This window comes from Ranitomeya variabilis, chromosome 3 (assembly GCF_051348905.1).
Source record: "Ranitomeya variabilis isolate aRanVar5 chromosome 3, aRanVar5.hap1, whole genome shotgun sequence".
Classification (NCBI taxonomy): Eukaryota; Metazoa; Chordata; class Amphibia; order Anura; family Dendrobatidae; genus Ranitomeya; species Ranitomeya variabilis.
Window position 1 is genome coordinate 448,672,623 of NC_135234.1, and position 13,160 is coordinate 448,685,782.

Here is a 13,160-nt window from a genome sequence, read left to right on the forward strand (position 1 = left end):
CAATCTTATATACAGATATAATAGATGGTTAGATAGATATGGGTAAATGGATATAGACAGATAGATAGCCATCAGACATTTAATAAGCTATGTGGAGCTTATCTGACAGCTTTTTAGGAATAAATGTAAAAAAAATGAAAAAAAAAATTGTAATTTTACTAACCAGCTAAAGGAAAGCAGACAGCTGTGAGCTGGTCTTATTAGACTGGTAAGGGGCCAATAACAATGTGCTTCGAGGCCTAATAATATCAGCTTACAATTGTCTGCTTAGCCTTTACAGGTTATTAAAAAGGAGAGACTCTAAATCAAATAATGACATGGGATCCCCCTATATTTTAATGCCCAGCAAAGGCTAAACAGATAGCTGCAGGTTGATAATAGTCTGGATGGTCCAGAAAATTTTAGAGCACTTCATGCTTCCCTCTGTCGACAAGCTTTTTGGAGTTGGAAATTTCATTCTCTAGCAGGACTTGGCACCTGTCCACACTGCCAAAAGTACCAATACCTGGTTTACAAACAACAGTATCACTGTGCTTGATTGGCCAGCAAACTCGCCTGACCATAACCCCATAATCTATGAGGTACTGTAAAGAGGAAGATGAGAGACACCAGACAATGCAGACGAACTGCTATCAAAGCAACCTGGGCTTCCATAACACCTCAGCAGTGCCACAGGCTGATCGCCTCCATGCCACGCCACGTTGATGCAGTAATTGATGCCAAAGGAGCCGCTACCAAGTATTGAGTGCATTTACTGAACATACATTTCAGTAGGCCAACATTTCAGATTTTAAAGTCATTTTTCAAGCTGGTGTTATAAAGTATTCTAATTTACTGAGATAATAACTTTTGGGTTTTCATTGGCTGTAAGCCATAATCATCAACATTAACAAAAATAAACACTTGAAATAGATCACTCTGTTTGTAATGAATATATAGTATATGAGTTTCACTTTTTGTATTGAAGAACTGAAATAAATTAACTTTTTGATGATATTCTAATTTTGTGAGATGCACCTGTATTTCAGAGATTTACACAGAAGTTCCAGTTTAAGCGCTCAGTGTATAGCGCAGGATAAATGTGAGCCGAGCCTTACTGTGATCTTTGGGAGGCAGAATGAAAAAAAAATAAAATGAAAAAAAAATAAAAAAATCAACAGCAAGTGAAGAATTGGTTTTATTTATTTTTTACACCGTTCCTCATGCGGAATAAGTGATTAGATGACTTTATTCTTCAGGTCAGTGCAATTACAGAGATACCAGATTTATATCGGGTTTGTATGTTTGGCTGCTGTCACACACTAAAAGACACTTTTTATTGCAAAAACTATTTTTTTTGCATCCCCATATTTAGATAGCTATAATTTGTCCATGTTTCTGCCGACAGAGTCAAGTCAGGGCTTGTTTTTTGCGGGACGAGTTTTTACTGGTACCATTTTCAGGCATGACATTTTTTTGATCGCTTTCTATTCTGATTTTTGGAGGCAGAATGAACAAAAAACAGCAATTCAGGAATTTTTTTTTATGCCATTTCGCGTGTGCTAAAATTGATAAGGTAACTTTATTCTTTGGGTCAGTACGATTACAGCAACACCACATGTATATAGTTTTTTTATGTTTTGGCACTTTTACACAATATAAACTTTTATAGAAAAAAGGATTATTTTTGCATTGCTTTCTTTTGATATAAGTTTTATTTTTCTGCTAACAGCTGTATGGCAGCTTGTTCTTTGTGGGACAAGATGTAGTTTTCAAAAAAATCACTTATTTACTTTCTTCTTTTTGATTGCAATTTATTCCACTTTTTGTTAGGCGGTATGATGATAAACCATAGAATTTTGCCTATGTTCACTGAAGGGGGTTAATTAACAGGACAGTTTTATAAGGCGGTTTGTTCTGGATGCGTTGATACCAAATATGTGTACTTTTTAAATTTATTTTTACATAAATTTATTTTTACATAAATGTATTTATTGGATTAATTTTTTATTGTTTTTTACTTTGTGATTTTTTTTATATTTTTAAAATTTGCATTGAATCCGGAGTTAAAATACTCAGCAAATACTGACCGTGTGCAAGTGGCCTATGTGAGCAGACCATTCTACTTGCATTTAAAGGTAGGAAGACTACCAATACTATACAATAGAAGTTAAAGGGAACCTATCACCCCGTTTTTTAAAGATTAGATAAAAATAGTGTGAAATAGGGGCAGAGCTGGGCTTTACATTACTGCCTTTTTGGTGCCTTCACACCCCTGTTAGGCTGCCGAAATACCTTTGTGAAGTGTCCGTTTTGTCCTGTCACTCAAGTTGGTCAGGTCGGATGGGCGTGGTCACAGCGCTGTTTCTCCCCCAGATCAGGCTCATCATTACGTTGGTGGCGTAGTGGTGTGCGCATGTCCAAGGTCCCGAATCCTGCACAGGGGTGTGAAAATAGCAGCGATGTCCGTTATTCCATTGGTGGTCGGTGGGCGCGGCCATCTTGCTTTGGCCGCGCGTGCGCAGAAGCGGCGCTCTGCTGGCCGCGGCTTCAGGAAAATGGCCGCGGGCATCCGCGCGTGCGCAGATGGCTATCGCGGCGGCCATTTTCGTGAAGCAGAGTTCGCATCTCGGCTTCACGAAAATGGCAGCCGCGGCCAGCAGAGCGCCGCTTCTGCGCACGCGCGGCCAAAGCAAGATGGCCGCGCCCACCGACCACCAATGGAATAACGGACATCGCTGCTATTTTCACATCCCTGTGCAGGATTCGGGACCTTGGACATGCGCACACCACTACGCCACCAACGTAATGATGAGCCTGATCTGGGGGAGAAACAGCGCTGTGACCACGCCCATCCGACCTGACCAACTTGAGTGACAGGACAAAACGGACACTTCACAAAGGTATTTCGGCAGCCTAACGGGGGTGTAAAGGCACTAAAAAGTCAGTAATGTAAAGCCCAGCTCTGCCCCTATTTCACACTATTTTTATCTAATCTTTAAAAAACGGGGTGATAGGTTCCCTTTAATGAGAAGGATAAAAGAGACACTTGGAAGCCGCCGATTCTTATTGTCAAAAAGGCTAACACAATTTATTAATAGGTTAATAGGATTTAAAAATATGCAAAGAAGGTGCCAATAAAAACAGCAAAAAAAATGCTGAAAAAAAATAACTCCGAAAGTAACAACAAAAAAAGCTAAAAAAGATCCTTCAGGTGTACCAAACTCTAGAGAAAAGGAGAAATTCCTGAAGCGTCTTCCACTTGAAAAACTGATGGTTTTGGCAGCCTCAAAAGATGCTATATGCACATAAGTCCATAAGCCTACAAAATTATCTAGAAAAACCCAAAAGCTGCTGAAAAAAAGCCCCAAAAACACACAGGAAAAAAAAAAGCACAAAAACAGCTGAAGACTAATCAGATTTACAAAATTTGTCTCTAATGGCCAATAGACAGAGTAAAAATGGATACAGTGATGACACACTGAAGGTAAAAACGGACACACTGATGGCACCAGTACCTTTTTTTCCTGTACGTGTTAAAGAAGCATTACATATACACCAACACTTTTACTTGGTATCTGTATCATCGGGCGTTCTGTGCCTTTTATAGTTACATTACATCATGTACTATTGTGCTGCCTAATTGTTATAGCACTATTTTCTATACACCGGATGCAACTATTCACACTGTTTCACAGACACGGTGCAGACTGCCGTTTATATCTGTAGCTGCTTACAAAATATCTAGGGTGCACACGTACTGTTCCTCTATCCTTTTTCATGTCTGTCTCTGATCCGAGTAACGGATCAAAATTACTCATACAAGTCTAAGGCTATGTGCGCACGTTCAGTACTTGCTTGCAGAAATTTCAGCAAGGTTTCTGGATCTCTTGGCAGCAAAAACGCTGTGGAAAAACACGCGTTCTGCTGCATTTTTGGGCGCGTTTATACCTTGGTTTTGTATGCGTTTTTTGCATGCGTTTTTGTACAGCTAAATAAAGATATTAAAAAAAACCCTATTTTCTGATGTACCGTATATACTCGAGTATAAGCCGAGAATTTCAGCACATTTTTTTAGGCTGAAATTGCCCCTCTCTGCTTATACTCAAGTCATTCCCAGGGGTTGGCAGGGGAGGGGGAGCGGCAGCTGTCTAATAATACTCACCTGCTCCTGGCGCGGTCCCTGCACGTACCTGGTTCCCGGGCACCGTCTGCCTCTTCCTGTAGTGAGCGGTCACATTGTACCGCTCATTACAGTAATGAATATGGACCCGACTCCACTCCCATAGGGGTGGAGCCACATATTCATTACTGTAATAATCCTGATTGACTTTGAGAGCCATGCTCACGAAGCAGTGGTGCCGTAAGGAAGATCACCAAAGCTGATGATCATCGGAGACCTCTCATGGCAGCTCAGTAATGCAATGCGGAAGCGATTGACTCCTGTCAGTGTATCACCGGCAGCCAGGTTGAGTAGTCACAGCTCCCAATGTTACTGTTCTACACGTGAGATCGCCGTTGGACACTCAGGATTACATGGACTACGCCTGAGAGGCGAGTATATGGTGGTTTATTATTTTTTATTTTTTCTAGGAGACATGGGCAACGGGGATTTGGTGTTAAGGTGAGTATAATGTTTTTTATTTTTATTTGAATATGTATGTAATTATTTTACATGTTGTGTTTTAAGGCAGGTCACAGTATCTCTGCGGGGTCACCCTAATATCCGACAGCATGACCCCGCAGCACTCTGACCGACAGTCTTACTGGCGGTAGCGTTACCGTGGGTCACAGTCACAGCTGCGGGGTCACGCTGACATCTGACAGTATGACCTCACAGTGCTCTGACCGACAGTCTTACTGGTGGTAGCATTACCGCCCATAAGAACCACCACACCGGTGTTTCCCACGTTGTCACACTGATGATAGCGTGGGAAACATCATAGAAAGTCGGTGAAAACACAAACATAAACTGAGCAAATCTGCAAACATTTTTATACCTGTATTTTTGCTGCAGATTTGACTGACTCAATTGAAGTCAAGGGGTGAAAACCGCTACAAATCCGCAAAAAGAATTGACATGCTGCAGAAAAAAAAAAAAAAAACACTGCATATACTCAAAGGAAATTGACTGCTTATGTGCACAACACTTCAGGATTGTCACTGAATTATCTTGCATAAAATTTCCATAGCGTTTTTGGCCCATTTCCACGATGAGAAAACGCATAAAAAATGCACCGTGTGCACATAGCCTTAAGGTACCGTCACACTAAGCGACGCTGCAGCGATAGCGACAGCAATGCCGATCGCTGCAGCGTCGCTGTGTGGTCGCTGGAGAGCTGTCACACAGACCGCTCTCCAGCGACCAGCGATGCCGAGGTCCCCGGGTAACCAGGGTAAACATCGGGTTGCTAAGCGCAGGGCCGCGCTTAGTAACCCGATGTTTACCCTGGTTACCAGCGTAAAAGTTAAAAAAACAAACAGTACATGCTCACCTGCGCGTCCCCCAGCCTCTGCATCCTGACGCTGACTGAGCTCCGGCCCTAACAGCAGAGCGGTGACGTCACCGCTGTTGCTTTCACTTTCAGTTTAGGGCCGGCGCTTTAGTGTCAGGAAGCAGAGGCTGGGGGACGCGCAGGTGAGTATGTACTGTTTGTTTTTTTAACTTTTACGCTGGTAACCAGGGTAAACATCGGGTTACTAAGCGCGGCCCTGCGCTTAGTAACCCGATGTTTACCCTGGTTACCAGTGTAAAATATCGCTGGTATCGTCGCTTTTGCTGTCAAACACGGCGATACACGGCGACCTAGCGACCAAATAATGTGCAGACCTTCTAGCAGCGACCAGCAATTTCACAGCGGGATCCAGATCGCTGCTGCGTGTCAAATACAGCGATATCGCCATCCAGGTCGCTGCAACGTCACGGATTGCTGGCGATATCGCCTAGTGTGACGGTACCTTAAGGGTCGGTAATAATGACTGACAGCACACAACGCCATCCATGATTGATATTGCAGTGGGTAGGAAAAGCTATTCTTTATCTTACAAGAAAATCACTGATGATGAAACAACGACGGTTAAAACTAAACTCTGATGAAATGCAGATCAGAGTAAAATATATTTTTATCTAGCAGAAAAATCAGTAACGTCAGATCGAGGTCTAAAGATGTTTCACACAAGTATTAATGTAACTCAGCAAGTAACATGTTCTCAGTTTGTATTTTGGTTCCCGAGTTGCCAGATTTTGCCCCCAAAATACAATTTACCATCCTAAACAAATTACTTATCTACTGTTAAATTGTTGCTAGGACACCCACTAATCATCAGAACAGGTTCTGCCCATTCTGGCAATCGGTGGGACCCAATGCGATCGCTTATTTCCAGCTGGAACGCCCCTTTAAAAGCATAAATAGTGGAAAGTAACCAAGTCTGTGTTCATATAAGCTACTATAGGATGTGAAGAAAACAAAAAAACACTGCATGTAGCAGATGTAAAAGCATAGACCCCTTGAGGGTATTTACTTCTGCCCAGATACTTAAAGGGATTGAACACTACTGCACAATCCCTTTTAAATTGCCCTAAAATGCATCATAAAGCAAAAGAATCCTATACTCCCTCCCAGAAGAGCGCCGTGTCCCTCGGTGAGCATGTGATATTCCAAAACATGTTTTACAGCTGCCCCAAACACAGGCTTTGGCTCACTGCCTTTTATAGCTGTGCACTATAAGCATGCTCATGGATCTGTGCAGAGACGACTGCGCAGGGAAGGAGGTGGGCAGTAACTATCACCTTGTGAATAGTGTGATCCTGTGTTATCTATATATGGGAGATACCTCTCATTGCAAACAGCTATAGAAATGTGTCCTCTACAGAACGGAAGTTTCAGTCTATTATGATATGATATATGATATATGACATATTAGGGCATGTTAGGTTAGGCTATGGGTTGAACTAGATGGACTTAAAGTCTTCCTTCAACCTTAATAACTATGCAACTATGATGATCAATGGAAGAACTGCAAGATTTCCTTTTAAATGTTTTTTCTAATGTTCCTTTTTCAAGAGCGCACAGCTCCCAGTCTCTTGTTTATCGGAGGGAAGAAAGAGTGCTCCTGAAGACTAACAGTGTGGACCAGCCTCATAGTCGCACTCCTGATCTGAGCTGAGCGCTCTCCCAGCCTGCTGGAAACAGTAGCTTTGCCCCTGCAACACTGAAGGAGCCGGGGTCTTCAACACTGTTAGATAATAAAAGCTGAGCTAGACTGTATAACATTACAGAATGATCTACATATGATGTCTACATGGGCAAAAACATGGCAGATGAGGTTTAATGTAGAGTAATGCACCAAGGACGGAGTAATCATATTGCTACATACATTAAGTGTGAGTATACTAGGGACTACAAAACAGAAGGACTTGGGGATTCCGGTTACAAGCAATCAGGCAGCAGCCGCAAATGCAAACAAGAATTTAATGTGTATAAAAAAATTAAATCCTGTGATCCAAATGTGATCTTCTATAAATCACTTGTAAGGCGACATCTATAATATGGGATCCAGTCTGGGGCTCCACATTATAAAAAGAATATTCGGAAGTTAAAGGGCCACTGTCACCCCCTCCAGCCGTTATAAACTAAAAGAGCCACCTTGTGCAGCAGTAATGCTGCAGTCTAACAAGGTGGCTCTTTTAGTTTTTGATTCATTTATTACCTCAATAAAGCGTTTTAAAAATTGGCCACACATACCAGATATTGTACCAGGAGGCGGTCCGAAGCATCCTGTATGAATCCCCCAACTGCCGTCACTCTTCTCTTCAGGGCCGATGGTACCCGCCCCCTTCGCGTTGTTGCTTCTTAAATCCGGCGCCTGCGCTGTGCGTGCCTGCCTGGGGCCTGCGCAGTCTTCATTGTCAGTCACATCTCAGATGCTGGGTGCCTGACTGCGCCTGTGCGGGCAGTGCGGCCGCCCTGTTACTGAATCCCCGCCCCGCACTGTGTTATTCATTATGCACAGTGCGGGGCTGGCATTCCTGGGCATGCGCACTGCGCTGTTCAGGCGCTCCCCCATCTCGGACGCTCTCCCATCTCGGACGCTCCCCCGCCTTCCCAGGAACCCCAGCCCCGCACTGTGCATAATGAATAACACAGTGCGGGGCGGGGATTCAGTAACAGGGCGCAGTCAGGCACCTGGCATCTGAGATGTGACTGACAAACAACACTGCGCAGGCCCCAGGCAGGCACGCACAGCGCAGGCGCCGGATTTAAGAAGCAACAACGCGAAGGGGGCGGGTACCATCGGCCCTGAAGAGAAGAGTGACGGCAGTTGGGGGATTCATACAGGACGCTTCGGACCGCCTCCTGGGACAATATCTGGTATGTGTGGCCAATTTTTAAAACGCTTTATTGAGGTAATAAATGAATCAAAAACTAAAAGAGCCACCTTGTTAGACTGCAGCATTACTGCTGCACAAGGTGGCTCTTTTAGCTTATAACGGCTGGGGGGGGGGGGGGTGACAGTGGCCCTTTAAAGTCTGGGCATTTAGATTATTACAAGGGGTGGAAGGCCTCCCATATGAGGAGAGGTTGGAAAAGCTAGGCTTGTTTAGCTTAGAAAAAGACGCGTGGTTAATACAAAGGACTGGCACATTACTTATTCCTTCCAAGGACCTTGCAAGGGACAATCAATATATGTGTAAGAAAGGCGACAGGCGGCTAAACAGAAAAAGGTTCTTTACAGTTAGAGCAGTCAGACTGTGGAATGCCGACCACAAGAGAAAGTAATGACAGACATTATATCAGTATTAAAAAAGGGATGAAAGGTTTTCTAACAAGAAATTGTGAGTTGTAACTGTTTAGCAATAAATAGAGAAAGGTTAAACTTGATGGACCCATGTATCTATGAACATTTACCCTCAATCTCTGCCCACCAACTTTGGGGTCCCTCCTGCTTCCAAGCAGGGATGTGGAGTCGGAAAGCCAAACCACCGTCTCAAGACTCCTCACTTTCTCTGACTCAGACCCCCCAGCACTGTCACTACTGAGCATGTACATAAAGTGCAGCACAGATTCATCTCACCTAAACCTCCGATTCCCAGCACTACCTCACTACTGAGCATGTACATAAAGTGCAGCACAGATTCATCTCGCCTAAACCTCCGACTCCCCAGCACTGGTCACTACTGAGCATGTACATAAAGTGCAGCACAGATTCATCTCACCTAAACCTCCGACTCCCCAGCACTGTCTCACTACTGAGTATGTACATAAAAAGTGCAGCACAGATTCAGCTCGCCTAAACCTCCGACCCCACAGCACTGTGTCACTACTGAGCATGTACATAAAGTGCAGCACAGATTCAGCTCGCCTAAACCACTGACTCCCCAGCACTGTCTCACTACTGAGCATGTACATAAAATGCAGCACAGATTCATCTCCACTAAAAGCTTAGATCAGGAACAGAACAGACATTTATAGGACATTTCATAACTTTCCCAAATTCTTATGAAAACAATTACAGACCCTCCAGCACTGAACTACTGCACCCAATGTGTCATATATTGTCGGAGTTGGTGCGTTTTATACTGACTCCAACTCCAAACCCCTGATGCTCAGATCTCACACTGGTCTGTACAAGCTGCAGCTGTCTATCAGGCGGGGTGGGTGAAAACTGAATACACTTGAACTTATCAGCTCCCTCACTTTTTAATTGGACTGAAAACAATGCTAACCTTAAAGAAGCAGTCTATATGGGCATGTAGGTCATAGGAAGAGGAATAATGCCATACCTTGCTATCTACAATCCGATGTCTTATTCCATAGAAATCCATGTTTTTAACATGCTAATTAGCTCTTAAGATCTAATTAAGGGTTGGACAATGATCTCCCCAAGAATCTGTCTTTAGAGCTTATTTTAAAGGGCCACTGTCACCCCCTCCAGCCATTATAAACTAAAAGAGCCACCTTGTGCAGCAGTAATGCTGCAGTCTAACAAGGTGGCTCTTTTAGTTTTTGATTCCGTTATTCCCTCAATAAAGCGTTTTAAAATTTGCCCTAACTACCTGTCTGTAGACCTGGAGGCAGGTCCAAAGCCTCCTCTGTGAATCTGCCAATGGCCGTCACTCTTCTCTTCTGGGGATGTGGTCGCCGCCCCCTTCGCGCGGTTTCTTCTTAAATCCGGCGCCTGCGCTGTGCGTGCCTGCCTGGGGCAGGCGCAGTGTTCATTGTCCGCCATAGCTCAGATGCAGGGTGCCTGACTGCGCCTGTGCGGGCAGTGCGGCCACCCTGTTGCTGAATCCCCGCACTGTGTTATTCATTATGCACAGTGCGGGGCTGGGGTTCCTGGGCATGCGCACTGCGCTGTTCAGACGGTCCGCCGCCTTCCAGCGTTACCGTAATATACAGGTTTCCTTGCCAGCGTTTGGAATGAAGCAGCCGCAAATAACAACGCTGGAAGGCGGGGGAGCGTCTGAGCTGGGGGAGCGTCTGAACAGCGCAGTGCGCATGCCCAGGAACCCCAGCCCCGCACTGTGCATAATGAATAACACAGTGCGGGGCGGGGATTCAGCAACAGGGTGGCCGCACTGCCCGCACAGGCGCAGTCAGGCACCCTGCATCTGACCTATGACGGACAATGAAGACTGCGCCTGCCCCAGGCAGGCACGCACAGCGCAGGCGCCGGATTTAAGAAGAAACAGCGCTCAGGGGGCGGCGACCACATCCCCAGAAGAGAAGAGTGACGGCCGTTGGGAGATTCACAGAGGAGGCTTCGGACCGCCTCCAGGTCTAAGGACAGGTATTTAGGGCAAATTTTAAAACGCTTTATTGAGGGAATAACTGAATCAAAAACTAAAAGAGCCACCTTGTTAGACTGCACCATTACTGCTGCACAAGGTGGCTCTTTTAGTTTATAACGGCTGGAGGGGGTGACAGTGGCCCTTTAAATAAAAGGGGATGTTACCAGTGTGAGATGTAATGGCTGCTCTCATAGCAGAGCCATGTAGGATTATAACAGTACAGCAGAGCTAAGCTTGGTCTCATTATAAACACAGCTGCAGTTGTGGCTCTTCTTCAGCATGCGCAAGGATTTCTGTAAGGGCAAGGGCGATTTCAGACGTCCGTACACATCAATCAGAGATCGGATAGCAATGCACGGCCTGGCTGCGGAGCTCCCGGCCTGAGCATGACAGCCTCATAGAAATAAGTGAAGCTGTTATGCTCAGTTAGAAAGCCCTGCAGCCAGTCCTTGCACTGTGGTCCGATCTCGCTCCGATGTGAACGGACTTCTGAATGTGCCCTCAGCCTCATTCAGATTAATAGGTCAGAAATCTGCGGTGTACATTCACCCATCCAATAATCAGTGGGTTTGTGTCACTTTACGGTTTTTCATGCCTAACGCCTATTTCCTGTTATTTAGACCAGCTAGGGCACAATGAGACAGGCTGAGCCCACCCAGGAGACCCTTACATTCACCTGCCTAAACATAGTATGAGGGGGCAGAGGAACATACACCATCAGGCCTGAAAGGCTGCAGAAAGTAACATCCCAGAATAGGAAGTATTGATTCTAAGGACACAATCCAGACCTGGAGCCAAGATCCGATTTCCCTGCTGCTGGGGTGGGAGGCTTTGCGCTGCTCTATTAGTGTTTCTGGCGCTGGCACCTGCTCTGCTGTAAGAGGGTCCTGGGGCTGTAGTGACCGAGCACACACCTGACGAGCACACACCTGACGAGCACACACCTGACGAGCACACACCTGACGAGCACACACCTGACGAGCACACACCTGACGAGCACACACCTGAGCTCACGGACACTGCCCCTGCACTGTGTAATGGCAGGGATGGGGTCTGCAGCTCTGGGGTCCCGGTGACCAATAGCCGGGTGATGACTCGGTAACCCTATAGCAGGAGGGGGCCGGGACAACAACACCGGCAGCTCCCACCCAGCTAACCAGCAGCGTCACCCACTACATGACATGTGTCTGCTCCCAGCCGGTACAGGGCTCCCACCAAAGCCGCCACCGGACAGCCCGGCATTCCCCGGCTCCTCACAAGCACTCACCGTCCGTGGGAGGAACGCGACCCGGTTCCGCCATCCTGACCGCCGAGCCGGTCGCTCTCACTGTCGGGAAACGTTTAGTTCAGAGCTCGGCCTGGGCATCCTCCAGAACCGCGTCATCCTGACAGCGTGACAGCCGGCGCGCTGACGTCACTGGACGTGACGTTACTCTCAGAGCTCAGCGCTTCTGGGAGACCATGTTGCTGTCTGGCAGCTGAGCGTGATAGCGGCTCCTGTCTAGACAGCTGTGAGGAGCCTCTGCTGCCGGGGGCCCCTGCTGTGAGGAGCCTCTGCTGCCGGGGGCCCCTGCTGTGAGGAGCCTCTGCTGCCGGGGGCCCCTGCTGTGAGGAGCCTCTGCTGCCGGGGGCCCCTGCTGTGAGGAGCCTCTGCTGCCGGGGGCCCCTGCTGTGAGGAGCCTCTGCTGCAGGGGGCCCCTGCTGTGAGGAGCCTCTGCTGCCGGGGGCCCCTGCTGTGAGGAGCCTCTGCTGCAGGGGGCCCCTGCTGTGAGGAGCCTCTGCTGCAGGGGGCCCCTGCTGTGAGGAGCCTCTGCTGCCGGGGGCCTCTGCTGCCGGGGGCCCCTGCTGTGAGGAGCCTCTGCTGCCGGGGGCCCCTGCTGTGAGGAGCCTCTGCTGCCGGGGGCCCCTGCTGTGAGGAGCCTCTGCTGCCGGGGGCCCCTGCTGTGAGGAGCCTCTGCTGCCGGGGGCCCCTGCTGTGAGGAGCCTCTGCTGCCGGGGGTCCCTGCTGTGAGGAGCCTCTGCTGCCGGGGGCCCCTGCTGTGAGGAGCCTCTGCTGCCGGGGGCCCCTGCTGTGAGGAGCCTCTGCTGCAGGGGGCCCCTGCTGTGAGGAGCCTCTGCTGCCGGGGGCCTCTGCTGCCGGGGGCCCCTGCTGTGAGGAGCCTCTGCTGGGGGAAGCCCCTGCTGGCAGGAGCCGCTGCCATTACCTGGAGCTCCTGCTTACAGTGACATTAAAACAATGGTGTTTGTGTAGAGAAATGTAACAGATTTTATTGCAAATTATTTTTGTAAATCTATGCAGTAATAAGTCATTGCATGTGTCCTCGGTCACTTAAAGGGAACCTGTCACCCCCAAAATCGATGGTGAGCTAGGGCCACCGGCATCAGGGGC

The 13,160-nt window shown here is 47.3% G+C and overlaps 1 protein-coding gene across 2 annotated transcripts in view; it reads right to left on the reverse strand.

Annotated features, from left to right (window-relative positions):
* RABEP1 (rabaptin, RAB GTPase binding effector protein 1) overlaps positions 1-12,244 on the reverse strand; it is a 118,899-nt gene extending 106,655 nt beyond the window's left edge. Inside the window, exon 1 of one of the 2 annotated variants that reach the window (XM_077296512.1) lies at positions 12,039-12,244. In XM_077296512.1, the coding sequence (XP_077152627.1) occupies positions 12,039-12,072 (34 nt within the window). In that variant the 5' untranslated portion in view covers positions 12,073-12,244. Of the gene's footprint in view, positions 1-11,559; positions 11,683-12,038 lie in introns of those variants that run through there. The other variant, XM_077296513.1, reaches the window with a different exon arrangement.
* Positions 12,245-13,160: the final 916 nt, after the last annotated feature.